General features: G+C 41.7%; 1 protein-coding gene across 2 annotated transcripts in view; it reads left to right on the top strand.

Annotated features, from left to right (window-relative positions):
- The window catches only part of sult2st3 (sulfotransferase family 2, cytosolic sulfotransferase 3), a 69384-nt gene extending 55080 nt beyond the window's left edge, over window positions 1-14304 (top strand). For both annotated transcript variants that reach the window (XM_034103272.2, XM_034103271.2), the window contains exons 2-6: window positions 11387-11595; window positions 11794-11920; window positions 12039-12133; window positions 13278-13458; window positions 13816-14304. In XM_034103272.2, coding sequence (XP_033959163.1) covers window positions 11387-11595; window positions 11794-11920; window positions 12039-12133; window positions 13278-13458; window positions 13816-13931 — 728 coding nt within the window. In that variant the 3' untranslated portion in view covers window positions 13932-14304. The remainder of the gene's footprint in view (window positions 1-11386; window positions 11596-11793; window positions 11921-12038; window positions 12134-13277; window positions 13459-13815) is intronic.
- Window positions 14305-14748: the final 444 nt, after the last annotated feature.

The raw sequence follows: 14748 nt of genomic DNA, 5'->3' as shown, positions 1-14748 counted from the left end.
CGTATTTTAAACTAAACCTTATTTTCCTGTTCCATGTTCAAATAAACCATTTTCAGTGGTAATTTTTGTTTTGTCATGGAAAATTAGGTAAAGTTCATTGAGAAGTCCTGGAAAAGTCATTGAAAATCATTGGTGAAAAAGTGTATGAACCCTGACTTTTGTTCCGTGCACAACATTACTTTGTGCAAAAGTTTTCCTTCTACATTATCAAACCCACACAAAACAATGTAGCCATCTAAGTAACAATCAAGCAAAAGCAATGTCACCCTCATCACCCATCTACCTGTATTTACTATATACCCATACAATATTCAAGACATGAAGGACAGTATGTTAAATTAGGTTTATAGCTTGGTTTCACTTGACGTCACACCGCTGCGTTCCTTTGGCGCGAAATTCCATTGGAGGTCAGGAAGTAATTTTCTACAGAGGATCTAGCTGCTGTTACCATTGTGAAAATGCCGGTGTGTTGTGTAGTTTACGGTTGTTCCAATCGATCCGGCCGAGAGAAAAACAAGAGGTTTTACCGAGTGCCGAAGGTTGTCGTCCATAAAGCTGAGCAATTTAAGAAGCTAACCGAAGAACCCCAGAAAAAATGGCTTTCAAACCTAAATCTGCGGTCGGGAGCAGCATAGTCGTCTAATGCAGTGTCTGCAGCGACCACTTCATCAGAGGTATTGGCTAACTTGGTTTTTGTGGCTTTGTTTATGTATTATTGGGTTGTGGTTAAATGCTTATTTACTTAGTAATACTGATCATGTTTAAGTTACCTGTAGTCTAATATGGACTTTGTTGGGACTTTATAGGGTGCCCTAGCGCTTTGGGTGACGTTGAGTTGGAAGACTGGGCTCCCACTGTTAGCCTCGGTTACCACACAACAAGTAAGCCCAGATCAGAGGCATCTCTTCGACGAGAGCAGAGGATGGAGCTCAAGGAAGACCAACAAAGACAATCAGAATGTGCAGAGGCTTTGTTGGATCTCCTGCAGACAACCGAGAGCCCAGAACCGACGCAGCCCCTGTCTGACAGCCCACAACCAGAGGACACCAGTGGGATATTAAATGACCAACTAAGGTAAATTAACCACCAGCATTATTATTAAATATTACAAATGTGATTGTCAGAAAATCAATGCAAACTTTGAATTAGGTTTAGAAAATAGAGTACTAACTTGAGAATCTGCAATAATTGGAACAGAGAACTTGCATGTCTGTAAAAAGGTTGTCAAAAAGATAACTTCACAACAATTCACATTCATATTTGACTATTTTAAATAACTAATTATGCTTGCTACTGCTATATTGTATGCAGATGCAGGATGGCAGACTGATTTAACGATGGAGGACATCGAGAGGATGGAGGATGTTCTGAGACAGAACACAACAGAGCTGGGAGATCTTCGGACAAAGGCACTGGACACAAAGTTCAACCAGGAGTCCTTTGAGAACAACGAAGAGAAGACAAAGTTTTACACCGGGCTGCCCAACTTCTTAGTTTTACTTCAGGTTTTTCAACTGTGCGAGCCCTACATCACCTACTTCATGAGAGTACAGAATTTATAATTGAGTGGCCAGAGCGACATGTACTTCAAACTACAATGTCAATGGGATTCAGACAGGCATTTGGATGTAGAGTTGCTGTGATTGTTGACTGTTTTGAAGTTTTTATTGAGAGGCCCTCTAATTTACTAGCTCGAGCACAAACATGGTCCAACTACAAGCATCACCATACTGTTACATTTCTGATTGGTGTTGCTCCACAAGGCTATGTCACTTGCATATCTTGTGCCTGGGGAGGAAGAGTTAGTGATAAACAGATCACAATACAGAGTGGGCTCCTAAAAAACCTGTTACCTGGAGATATTGTCCTAGCAGACCGTGGGGTCGATATTGGCGATAGTGTGGGATTTTATTGTGCTTCACTAAAGATGCCTGCATTCACCAGGGGGAAAAGTCAGCTGTCAGCATACGAGGTGGAAGAGACAAGGAAAATAGCTAATGTGCGTATTCCTTTTCGAAAGAGTCATAGGATTAGTCAGAAGAAAATATCAGATTCTGCAAAGCAGGGCTGTGCCCATAGAGCACATGCTAACAAAACCAGGTGAGGCACTAGCATTAATTGACAAGATTGGGGTTATTTGCTGTGCCTTGTCTAATCTGTCAGTGTCTGTCGTCCCATTGGAGTAAAGTCATGGAGCTGTAGTCTTGTAAATAAGAAACCATGTATTATTCAGTATCATTTAATCTTTTCAGTAAACATCTTTTTGTGTTCAAACATCTTGTGTTCAAGTCTTTTCAGTAAACATCTTTTTGTGTGTTGTAAATTGTGTAGCCCTACTCAATATACAACTTTCATCTACATTCAGGCTTAATTCATTCAACAATATTCTAGAGATGACAATTGGTCTGGTGAAGCTCCCATGTATGGCCATTGAGGGTTATTGTAAATGTAAATAAGAAACCATGTATTATTCAGTCTTCTTAGTATCATTTAATCTTTTCAGTAAACATCTTTTTTACAATAGCAATATATCACACAGCCCTACTTCCTCTAGTGAGTGTGGTCAGCAGTGATGTACCTGAACGAGTTCAATGAACGATCGTTCATGAACGCGTTCATATTTTGGGCGAACGTGAACTGAACGTACTGTATTTCCGCTCGATGAACGTAATTGAGAACGCGTTCATTCTCAGCGCTGTATAACGGCGTTCAAAAGTGCGTTCATTCTCAGCACTGTATTATAACGGCGTTCAAAAGTGTGCCAGATTTCATATGCCTTTCAGCCGAAACCCCAGTTAAAACACACAGTAAACAGGCTTCAAAATAATGCGGAAAACCACCCAATCTGGCAACAGCAAGCTGCCTGTGACGCGTACGCGCCTGTCACCCGTGGCTGTCGCACTAAAATATAAATATACTAAATATATCAGACTCCTCACAACAAACAGTGTGGAACCGCGGAACCGGCGAGCATTGAATGAATGAATGAATTAGTATGGACGAAGCCGAGAGCAGCTGCAGCAGCACTCGCTCAGAGTGAGACTCTACGGCAGGGGTGGGGAACCTCCGGCCTCCGGGCCGTATACGGCGTGTACGGCCCTCGAGGTAATTTATAAACACACGCAAAAAATAAAAAAATGAAAGAAATCTCGACCGCAAAAAAATTAAACAAGCGAGTGCCTGTTTTTCCTGGCCAAGGTCAGGGTCCTTGAACACAACACGAGCCTAACGTGTCATCACGTGCTATATGTCTCGACTGACAGGGGTGCAGTTCTGACGGAGAGCACCAGAACGCCACTCCAGCACTTCAGAAATTGCAGTACCGATAAGTCCATACACATGCCGCAGTTTCTGCGTGGCTGTGTCTTTAGTTGAAAGCCCGGTGGCGATCTGCTCATCTGTCATACTGATCAGACAGTCAATAACTGTGTTGTTATCATTAGCATCTGGTTAGCTAGCTATGCTAACGAATATAAGAAGCTTTTTCTACAACCAATGAGGTAAAGGCACATCTTTATATGATCATTATAGTTATAAAAAAATAAGAGAATAAAGTAAACAGGTATAAAATACTATATGACAGTTATTAATAAAGAAGAATACAGTTTGAAAGGGGAGTGATTTGTCAAATATCCATAAATTAAAAGAAAATCTGCTTACAGTTGTGTTTGGGTGTTGAGAGATGTGTCCATAGATCTCCTAATGTTGCTCTCAAAGTGCACCAGATTGATGCTTTTAACTTCAACATTTAAAAAAAAATCTTCCCAGGGGAGCACGCCACACCCTGCACGTGCATGCATACGCGGTAGTCATGGTGAGATATCTGGATTAAGAGGTTGCTTTTTCTTTGCACAGAATGAAATGAATGGGCTGTGATTTTAGTTTGTTTAAGCAGAGGTCAATAACTTGTACGGCCCTCTGAGGATATTGTAAAAATTGACATGGCCGTTGAGAGGAAAAAGGTTCCCCACCCCTGCTCTACGGCGTCGGCGTATGAGCATTTAAAAGAGTTTTACGTTAAAGTCAGTACTGACTCAGACGGAAAAAATCAAACGTTTGCCTGTAAACTGTGTCCGCCCGGTTTGAAAAAGCAAGTCCGTACATCGACGACGTCGACAACAAACCTTAAACGGCACATTGAGAATAAGCACACGACTAGCCTTTCACGGTATGTGTGAGTGGCGAATAAAAAAGAGAGCCAAAACAGATCCACTACCACCCAAATCCCATTGACATCGTACAGGAGACAAATAATAGCTCGCAGCAACGTATTGAAAAAAGAACTATAAATTAGTTCATTTTTGAAACCATGAACTTTAGTTCAACATTTTGAATTATGAACTATGAACTGAACTAGTTCATTTTAAAATGTGTGAACTGTGAACTGAACTAGTTCATGTAGAAAGTGAACTTTCCCAACACTGGTGGTCAGTGAATATGAAGGTGCTGTAATGCAGGTTAAAGAGCTGCCACTGTGCAAATAATAATGCAACAAGGAGAGAACCACAACTTCCGGGACCAGGACAGACCACAGGTGCTGGTAATCACGCCTTCTCTCCCTCCTGATCATCTTGCAACTGAAACTGAAAAATGGAACATCAGACAGGGAGAGGAGGCTTTTAGTCACCTGATAGTTAAGCACTATCATGTTCTTGTGGAAAAAAATGAGCACACCAACTCTTTATGACTTTTACCTTTCCCCTTGTAAGTTGCTAACCCAACACTTCAGGGAGAACACATAGTCTGAAGAAACTCTCAACTCTGGGAATGATGTTGTCCCACAGGTCCACATCACGCACAATTCTCTCTACAAAGAGGTCATTTTTAGTCCTGACAACAAAGACGCAGTAGTCAACGTCAACGACGTGGAGCTGAGCCTGTACTTGATGGTAGTAGGCATGTCTCCTGTCCAGCTTCACAAGGATCCGAGCCCCCCGACCCCACGGAATATCGGCTCTAAAATGAGGAATAACAGATGATTTTAGCAGTCAGAACAACTAAAGCAGCAGTGTTAATAAAAGAAACGCCAAAGAGTCACATCTAATAGAAATATATAAAAGCATGTATTTTAAGTGTGTAGCAGTCAGTTTATCATTTTGAAAAATTATTTTCATGCCTCTGTGCAAGGCTTAGTCTTTCTATCTGTATAGCCTCCACTACATGTATTTAATCCCTTTAGTTACTTCACAGATCTGGATGAATGATGTGAAATATAATGTTGAATCGGACTTTAGTTCCACCTGGAGTAAATCCACAAGCTACCCTGCAGTATACAAAGTCATTCAAACTAGCTGCACCTTTACCAGCTTTGAGAACACTTTCATGATCTATCATTATAAAACATATCATATATATTATTCTGAAATGGACCAATCTGCACAACGACTACTTTTACTGTTGCTACTTTCACTATATTTTCATGAGAATACTTTTCTACTTTTACTTGAGGAACATTTTGAATGCAGGACTTTTACTGTAACAGAGTATTCCTACACTCTGGTACCTCTAGTACAAGACCTGAGTACTTCTACTTTTACTCAAGTAGGCTACAAGATCTGAGTACTTCTACTTTTACTGTCGCTACTTTAACTATATTTTGATGATAATACTTTTGAGGAACATTTTGATTGCAGGATTGTTCCTACATTCTGGTACTTCTACTTTTACTCAAGTACAAGATCTGAGTGCTTCTACTTTGACTCTAGTACAAGATATACCACCTCTGTTTATTGCCTATGAAAAAAACTATTAGAAAACGAAGGCTAAAGCTAACGTTAGCAGATAGTGACAATGTATGCTAGTTATCTAGCTCAACGACAATATTGCGACAGAAAGACTTTTCAGTTCACATCACGCTCTGCCGCTCCGACAGGGAGCTCTGCTCTGAACACCTGAACGGCCCGTTCTAACAGCTGTTCACCAGCGATCCAGTCTGTGCCACAGTGATTCCGGACCGCACAGTTAATAATAACGAACAAGGTAATGTTACGGTGGCCCTGAAGTGCAAGACACCACAGCATTTCAGAAAACACAACAGCATTTCAGAAAACACCACAGCATTTCACATTGGACGGAAAGGGTATTCCTTTAGGAGCCAGAGAAGCACTGCTGTGCTTGGTTGTTTTTGCTGCCAGTCAAGAAATGACGCTTAGTGATTGGTCAACACAGCGAAATATGTCCCAACACATCAGCCGTTAGCACACACTCAGAGCTCACAGCTCCTCATATCTGTTCAGAAACTGGACACAAGTTAAACAAGTACAAACCACAGACTGTCTATGTCATGGCGAATACAGTCGCTGCTTTATTTATGTCTGTATGACGTTGTTGTGAGTGTGGACGGAGCAGCAACAGGTTAGTTTAGCCTGATGGGTCCGATTCCATTCAGAAAACAGGCATTTTAAAAGCTTTTCGCCTGCCGTCTTATCTGCAGACTTGTCAAAGCGTTAATTCATGGTTTTTACTAACCGTTATCAGTATGTAGTTACTTCGGCATCACTTTGAAACGTGTATTACAATTAAATCACGGTCAAATATGTTCATTTTGTTGTAGTTGATATCTCCCATAGAATTTACATGGAGATACGCCCCGCTCCCTCTCCAGCGCCTCTTGTTTGAATGACAGGATCAAACACAGCTGACAGCCGCGGTGAAACTCGAGCGATTAGAGCGATGCGAATATTGGGTGGTCTACCATAGTATTTACATGGAGATAAGCCCCTTAAAAACCATGAATTAATAAAGCATTAATTCTGTGTTTACTCCTGTCATTCAAACAAGACGCTGGAGAGGGGGCGGGCCGTATCGGAATCGGATCGATCAGGCTAAACTAACCTGTAGCTGCTCCGTCCACACTCACAACAACGTCATACAGACATGAATAAAGCAGCGACTGTATTCGAAATGACAGACAGTCTGTCTTTTGTATGTTTAACTTTTGTCCAGTTTCTGAACAGATATGAGGCGCTGTGAGCTCTGAGTGTGTGCTAACAGCTAACGGCTGATGTGTTGGGCCAATCACGCAGCGTCATTTCTTGACTGGCAGCAAAAACATCCAATCACAGCAGTGCTTCTCTGGCTGGCTCTGTCCAATCACAAACAAGAAGTGTTCTCCCTAAAGGAATACCCTTTCCGTCCAATGTGAAATGCTGTGGTGTTTTCTGAAATGCTGTGGTGTTTTCTGAAATGCTGTTGTGTTTTCTGAAATGCTGTGGTGTCTTGCACTTCAGGGCCACCGTATAATGTAGCTGCTGAAGCTAGACCCTCGTCGCGGAGCAGCAGAGCCTTATTATACATCCATGAGCAGAGCCGATAGGTAGGAAGACTCGAGCACACAGCTCGCGCTTCATTATAATATATAAAAAAAGAACACCTTGCGTGTCATGATGGCACATAACAGCTCGCGGCCGCAGATTTTATTGCAGATCTACATGAATCACACAAACGACCTATTTTGGATTGAAAACGGCGAATTTCGCCGAAAGGTGACAAGTTTGCATCCCTGATACACACACAGAACACTCACAGGCCAGTTAATGCTGAAGGCAAGGCGACAGCCGTAACACTGCCTTACATGAGTCCATGTAGCTAAAGTTAGCTAGCTAGATGTCTCCTAATAATGCTACTTAGAGGTAAGAAGCTATGGGTAGTTAACACTCACCCGGGCAAAAACAAGGCGACATTTGTTTAATGCCTTTTTGGTGCCGAGGTCATTCACCCATCCACACACGAAGTAGTTGAAAGCTTCCAGGCTTGTATACGCTTTCATTTGGCTAGCCGTGTAGTAGGAGGTATGAAGGACGAGGTAGCTGGCATCGCCTCGACAGCGGGCAAATCTGATAAATCACGAGAAAAGTCGCTCATTTTCAGCTGATACGGATCGTATCCGATGTGTGCTGTGATTTTTTCACGATATCCGCGGCGTGCAGGTTCATTTAATTGTTTAACATAGTCTGTGTCCTCCATGATTCCTACGTTGATGAATGATTGCGTTTTCACTTCCTGACCTCCACTTGAATTTCGCGCGTCGTAGAAGTCACGTGACTGAAACCAAGCTATTCTCTTCAAAATAAATAATACAAGCGAACAAAAACAACTCTTTACAACATCAATAATCAACATAAAAATGGCCAATGGTGGGACGGGGGGGGGAAATCAATTTTTTCGAACAGGGTTAGAAATGTCTCTGAGTGCTGCATTATTTCTCTGTGGCGTTCGTCCTCTTTTTCTGCCTCGCTTTCTAGACACTCCAGAGGCATGTACTACGAAGCAGGATTTAGCCGGCTAACTTCAGGGAAAACTCGGGCTTTCCGGTCCTACGACACTGGTTCTCTTTTTAGCAGGCTAGATCTCCATGGTAACTTATGCTGTGCGGCTAACCTGCTCCGGAGCAGGTTAGGTTGCAGGCTAAGAGCTCAACTCAGTGAAAGCACTGCCTGCTGACCAATCAGAGCTCAGTGTGCGGAGTTTAAAGCGATCAAGTCATATTACAGGAGAAAGGAAATACAGAAAAGCTGCCGTCGCAGGAAAGACAGCCGGCAAATATCACCGACTGTGTGAACGTGAACATTAATAGAATATCACCTCCCATCTTCAGAGCAATCTGACTATTATAACATTAGCGTTAAGAAAGCTTAATTAAATATCTGCCACAACATAAACCGGATCAAAGTAACAGTACAGTCCGCGGCATATCACATCATAATGTATCATATGTCCTTATCTGAGTCAGCTTCTTGAGCCGTATCTGGCCGTGCAACACTCAGTGTCACATACTGTATGCAGAAGTATTATTTTAAGCAACACATTAAGTTGACGAAACACTCGAGTCAAATGTAATTAAAGTCAGATCCACTTTTTCTGTTACCAGCTGTATTCACCTTGCAGGTGCAACTATGTGGCTTTTATCCTGGATAAAGATTTTAAGTCATGGATGTTTAAAGTTTAACTTCTTCATGTCTAATATTATAGTTGACTTTTCATTCAGGAAGTATGACGCGCTGCGCTGTCAGTATGCTTCTCCATGTTTGTGATTGGTCGAATGCTCCAAATACCACCCCTTTCATGTGAACGCGCACCTAACTAGATAGGACACGGCTGGCTTGAGCGATCCACTTGATAACCCGCGTCGTAGTACAGTTTAGCGAGATCGCATATGTTTTGGATTAGGCCAACCGGCTAACTCAAACATATCCAGGTTAGATTGAACCAGCTTCGTAGTACAGGCCTCAGCACCTTTTCTTTTTTTGGGGGGGGGGCTGCTGGGTGGTTCCAGCCTCAGACAGTGATGAGGGTGGTGAGGGGTCTGGATCATCAGCCACATTTGGGGGGGGGGGAAGAGGAGCAGGAAGCAGCCTCCGGATCAAAGAGGATAGTGGGGTTTGCCAAGGCTGAGGCAACAAGGACAGAAGGATTAATTGAAGGCTTTGCACCTGTGGCCTCATCCATGGCCATGAAGAAGGGCCATGTTGCACGGGTTTCTTCCCCCTGATCAGTCCCTGCTCCAGTCCTTGGCCTTTTAAGTTCCTATTGCAAACAAACGCATGTTAGAAATCTTTGTCCAGCTTTTTAAAAAACAAACAAATGTTTTACAATAACAATAAACCATTTACCTTGTATTTCTTTTTTAGGTTCTCCCATTTCTTGGAGGCCTGTTTGTGAGACACATGTTGACCAAGGTCCAGTTCCTTAATGATTGACCTGTTATCATAGCATATTTAAACAATATATATTGGTGTTAAGGCAATGACCCACAGTGCATTCATTACTTTCATTGCAGAAAATATGAATTGAGTGCATAACTCACTCCCAAGCTTCCTTAATGCAATAAATGCCTTGGTTTTTACCACAGTCCCTGCAATTACAAATCACACTTAAGTTTAAACCGATTTTGTAAGTGAATGGATACATGAATTGACACGTGTTGTTAGTTTGATTCCGATTTAGATTTGTACATCTTCAAAATAAAAATCGAATGTAATCTTGCCAAATCAAATTAACACGTGTAGAGTTCAAAATACATGTTCACAAAGGCATGTTTTAGTTAAGGCAACGTATTAATTATCGTTTAAAAAAAATAACCACATGGAACTCACATTTGTATGACGTTGTTTCCTCCATGCAAAAGTGAGATTATCAAGTTTGCGTCCATGAAAACTCGCTATCGGAGGCTTTTATAACCCACTACCCCTCTGCCCTGATTGCTTTGGAACAGCCGTCAATGTGGCGGATCCTCCGCGCGAACACGCAAACGGAGGGGGAGTGTGTAGGGTGTAGGCCGGGGGTGGTTTGGGATTGGGCCTGAGAGTGCACTACCCTCGGCATAGAGTGGTGCAGTGACGCGTCCTAAAACCCGGAAGTAACCTGCGCATGGGTTCCCTCCATGGATATATAATAAGAACGTTCCCTCGACCAAAAATCAATGGGATTTATCCGTAGGATTTCAGAAAATAGCTCGAAATAAGGTCTGTGGAAAACGAACCTGCAACGATCGTAAATATTGCCCGGCACTGCGCTCGTTATCGCTGACCTTTCGGTGCACAACCGATCAGATCACAGCTGTATGAAGTGGCCCAAGCTAGCAGAAGAGGTAACCATAGAATGAAGCATAACTAGCTGTTTAACATCAAGGTATTGAGCCCAACATCGCGATGAGGAAAGAGCATAGTGTGTTTCACTGCACCATTCTGTATCACTCTTCTGTAAACCCACTTGAGCCCAGTGCGGTTGATGTCAACTAAAGCACCACTGAGTTTGGGTACCATCATTAACTGTTATCATCTGACATAAAAAATTAACTCAGGTCAACTCAGACCTTCCTTTCAATCATTTTCCAGCATGTGTGAACAGTTCTGTGGGTGAATGACAGTAGTCACTGCACTACTTATTACATTTAGCCCTTCCATGTGTATTTCTTTAACAATGAGAAGTCCTTCTTGCATGGGAATGTCTTTCAGAGCCATTATTTCTAAATGGCATAGGAATATTTTTGAACAACAATTCCTATTTTGTTTGCACAGAGGAACACTTCACACATAACGATCAGTTCTGTTTCCAAACTTTTCCAAGAGATATGACCTCATTAGGGTGAAACAAGCCCATAGTGTCTGTTATTGAGATGTCTGCTTGAAATGGAATGTCCTCTTTTGCACATTCATTCAATCTACATTCCGTACCTCCTTATTACTGTTCGTGTGTCATAGGAACCAAGTATTTCTGCAGAGTAATATCTCCTAGGACTATCGTAGATAGGTAAACATTGAAATCATAGTGAATAGTTGCTCCTCAAACCCCAGTGAAATCTTGTCAGCTTCTTTATTTGTGCATTAGATACTATAGTTGCAGCAGCCATTTTATCTACTGTTCTACTATTTTTTATTTTCTGCAGGTACAATCTGGATGCAGGAAATCCTCCCACTGCTGCTGAATGGAGGCGATCTGACCCCAATCCAAACCATCCCTAACTGGGATAGGGTCCCCTGGCTGGAGGAGAAAAGATTAGCAGTGATTGCGGATACGTTGACTGCTCCACGGGCAATGGTCACACATTTCCCTTTCCGACTCATGCCCCCATCCTTCCACGCCTCCAAAGCAAAGGTAAAAGAGTGGAGGCATTTTATTTTATTTTTGAAACATCTATGAATTGAGCTCCATATTGTGGTGTTTCTGTGAAAGCTTCCACGTATTTGTCTGTTATTAAAATGTTTTTTTAACATGCTGGCCTTCAATAATTAATATATAACACACATTGTATCTAGTGTGTTATTGAATTAGTCTCTCATGTCTCTGCTATAGGTGATCTATGTCATGCGGAACCCTAAGGACATCCTAGTGTCTTCATTCTACTTCCATCAGATGGCCGAATTCCTTGATGATCCAGGGACCTTTGATGAATTCATCGAAAAATTCCTTGATGGCAATGGTGAGTGGTTTCATCCCCAATAAAGAGAGCTTCAGAATTATAATGTGAACACATTTTGAAAGGAAGTAAAAGTCACCTTTGTATTTATGCTGAGGTCTATTTTCCATGTTGTCTGCAGTGATGTTTGGAAAATGGACCGACCATGTGAAAGGCTGGAGAAGTGCCGAGCTGGGAGACAGAATACTGTTCATCACATATGAAGAAATGTGTCAGGTAAAACATAAACATGTGGAGACAGCTTATTCACCAAAGGCAGTGATCTTACTCACTATTGCAGCTGAAGGCAGTCCAAAACAAGCCGCAAGGCACTTTGACGGCTCAAACAAAACCCCTCCACTCCTTCCTTTCGTTTGACAATCTTTTACAAACACATGCAAACAAATAAATACAATCCAATACCAGAGGAAGTGAGATGGCGATTGTGATCGTGATTGCGGTTAGAAATTGGCCATCCTTTCTCTATGCAGGGCGCGATAAAATGGTATTATTTGAAATAGTTCAGATTATTTCACTAGATCAGAATACCTTCCATGTACGCATTTGCTCATTTCGTCCCCATGAAACACCATTTTTATACTCCCATTTAACCTTTATCTTATGTATTTTTAACCAGTTACCGTGATTTTCCCATGTATTATTTGCTTTATTAATTCCCTTCTCTTATATTGTGTTTCAATTTGTGCCCGTGTCGGTTAAGTTAAGGCGGTGTGTGCGGCGCAGTGGGTTTTGCGTAGGTGTTCGGACTAGGGGGTCATAGGTTCAAACCAGTCTATGGTTAAAACCCAACTAACAAGTGACATGTAATGTAATGTAATTAAGTACTTATTAAACATGATACAAATATAGATGGGGCCCTCCCAGCTGAATGCCTCCTAAATCCTAACCTCCGGGGGTTTGCCGCCAAGTTTATATTGGATGATTAAATGACTTAAATTGAATTGATTGAACGATTGTGTCGAGATTCCATGAATCCATTCATTGAAATGCAGGGTTTCACCATGGGAGGGCGCTTCCTATCAAAAAGCACGTACAGCTGCCAAGCTATACTGATGAAACTTTGGTATTTGTTCATGCCATGGTTGACACTGTATGTTAACTAAACATACAGTACATTAGTTGCTAACTTCAATAATGTTTGCTGCCCCTCAGTTGTCAATCATTCACATGTATTGACATGTATATGTTAATGTATTACAATTGTGGCTAGCAACTGACTACCTGTCTCCTGTGTAAAGAAAACTTAGATGGAGTCCGAGCAAAAATCAAGTAGAAAAGTTCTCCATTAGAGAATGTGCAGTATAACAGCTCCCGTTGCTCCACACACATGAAAACACATGTCCATGTTCCCCGTGTTTAGGACCTCCCAGCAGCTCTCAGGCAGATGTCAGATTTCCTTGGCCGTAACCCGAGTGAAGGCACTATTCAGAAGATAGCACAACATTGCACCTTCAAGACGATGAAGACAAACCGCATGTCCAACTTCAGCTTGGTCCCCAAGGAGTACATGAACTCCGAGAAATCTCCGTTCCTCAGGAAAGGTGAGGCGGCGTGTGCCCTCTATTAACCTAACCTCTAACCTCTATTTTATTCAGTTTGCATTGAACTGTGTGAAGTGTCAACCTGGTTTAATTTGCAGTCGTGTGTGTGTGTGTGTGTGTGTGTGTGTGTGTGTGTGTGTGTGTGTGTGTGTGTGTGTGTGTGTGTGTGTGTGTGTGTGTGTGTGTGTGTGTGTGTGTGTGTGTGTGTGTGTGTGTGTGTGTGTGTGTGTGTTTGTGTGTGTGTGTGTGTGTGTGTGTGTGTGTGTGTGTGTGTGTGTGTGTGTGTGTGTGTGTGTGTGTGTGTGTGTGTGTGTGTGTGTGTGTGTGTGTGTGTGTGTGTGTGTGTGTGTGTCTTAGGTGTTCCGGGAGACTGGAAAAAACATTTCAGCTCAGAGCAACTGGCCAGATTCAATTCAGCTATTCGCAAAGAGCTGCAGAGTGAGAGCTTCACTCTGCCCTACACACTGGATTAACCATCAACTGGGGCAAAGAAGAAGATATAACATCCAGACAAATAAAAAAGATAGCAGTAAACTACTGAGAATTAACAAATAACTATTGTATTTTATTTTACACATCAATCGAATTATGCTGTTAGTCGGCTTTATTCCTACACATTTATATCCTTTCATTGATGTTAAAATGTTTTTAACTGGGCTATTGTTGCATTTGAGCAATTTAGTGACATTTCTTTCAGTAATGAAACATAATTAGTATAATTGGTGTAGGGTTTCAATTTTAAATGAACTATTATTTAATTATTACTTGATTGATATGCATCCCTTCTTGTATTACTGTGTGCATGCTTGCTTTAGCCTTAGTAAAGTAAAAGAACATTTGAACCTACTTTGTAAACTTATTTTTTCCTATGAGTGTTCCCTTTAGGAAATATATGACTGAAGACTGTCTTGGTGTTCTTGACATTTGGTTCTGTTCTTCGTACATGGGTAACCAAGTTATCGCTTTGTCCTAAAAAAAGTCACTCAGACATAAATGGAATTAGCACCATCAATACATTCCATTCAACTTTAAGTGAATCTCTAAACCTGGGGAAAGAATCACGAGTGGTCAATCTGTCACAAATCGTTATCACAGGTTAGCAGTATACTCAATACCAGGACTTTTTACACCAGCACAGGCATTTAGTCTTCTCTCATTTGCCGGCATAACACTTTTTGCAAGTCAAAAACAGCGCCTGACTCGTAAATTGTCAAAGAGCTGGGGTTAAGGAGTAGTACATTACTAAAAAATGAGAAAGAAATGTCAGGCCTTATCCCAGTTAGACAAATG

This window comes from Pseudochaenichthys georgianus, chromosome 16, assembly GCF_902827115.2.
Source record: "Pseudochaenichthys georgianus chromosome 16, fPseGeo1.2, whole genome shotgun sequence".
NCBI lineage: Eukaryota > Metazoa > Chordata > Actinopteri > Perciformes > Channichthyidae > Pseudochaenichthys > Pseudochaenichthys georgianus.
This window is presented reverse-complemented; position numbering and strand designations above follow the sequence as displayed.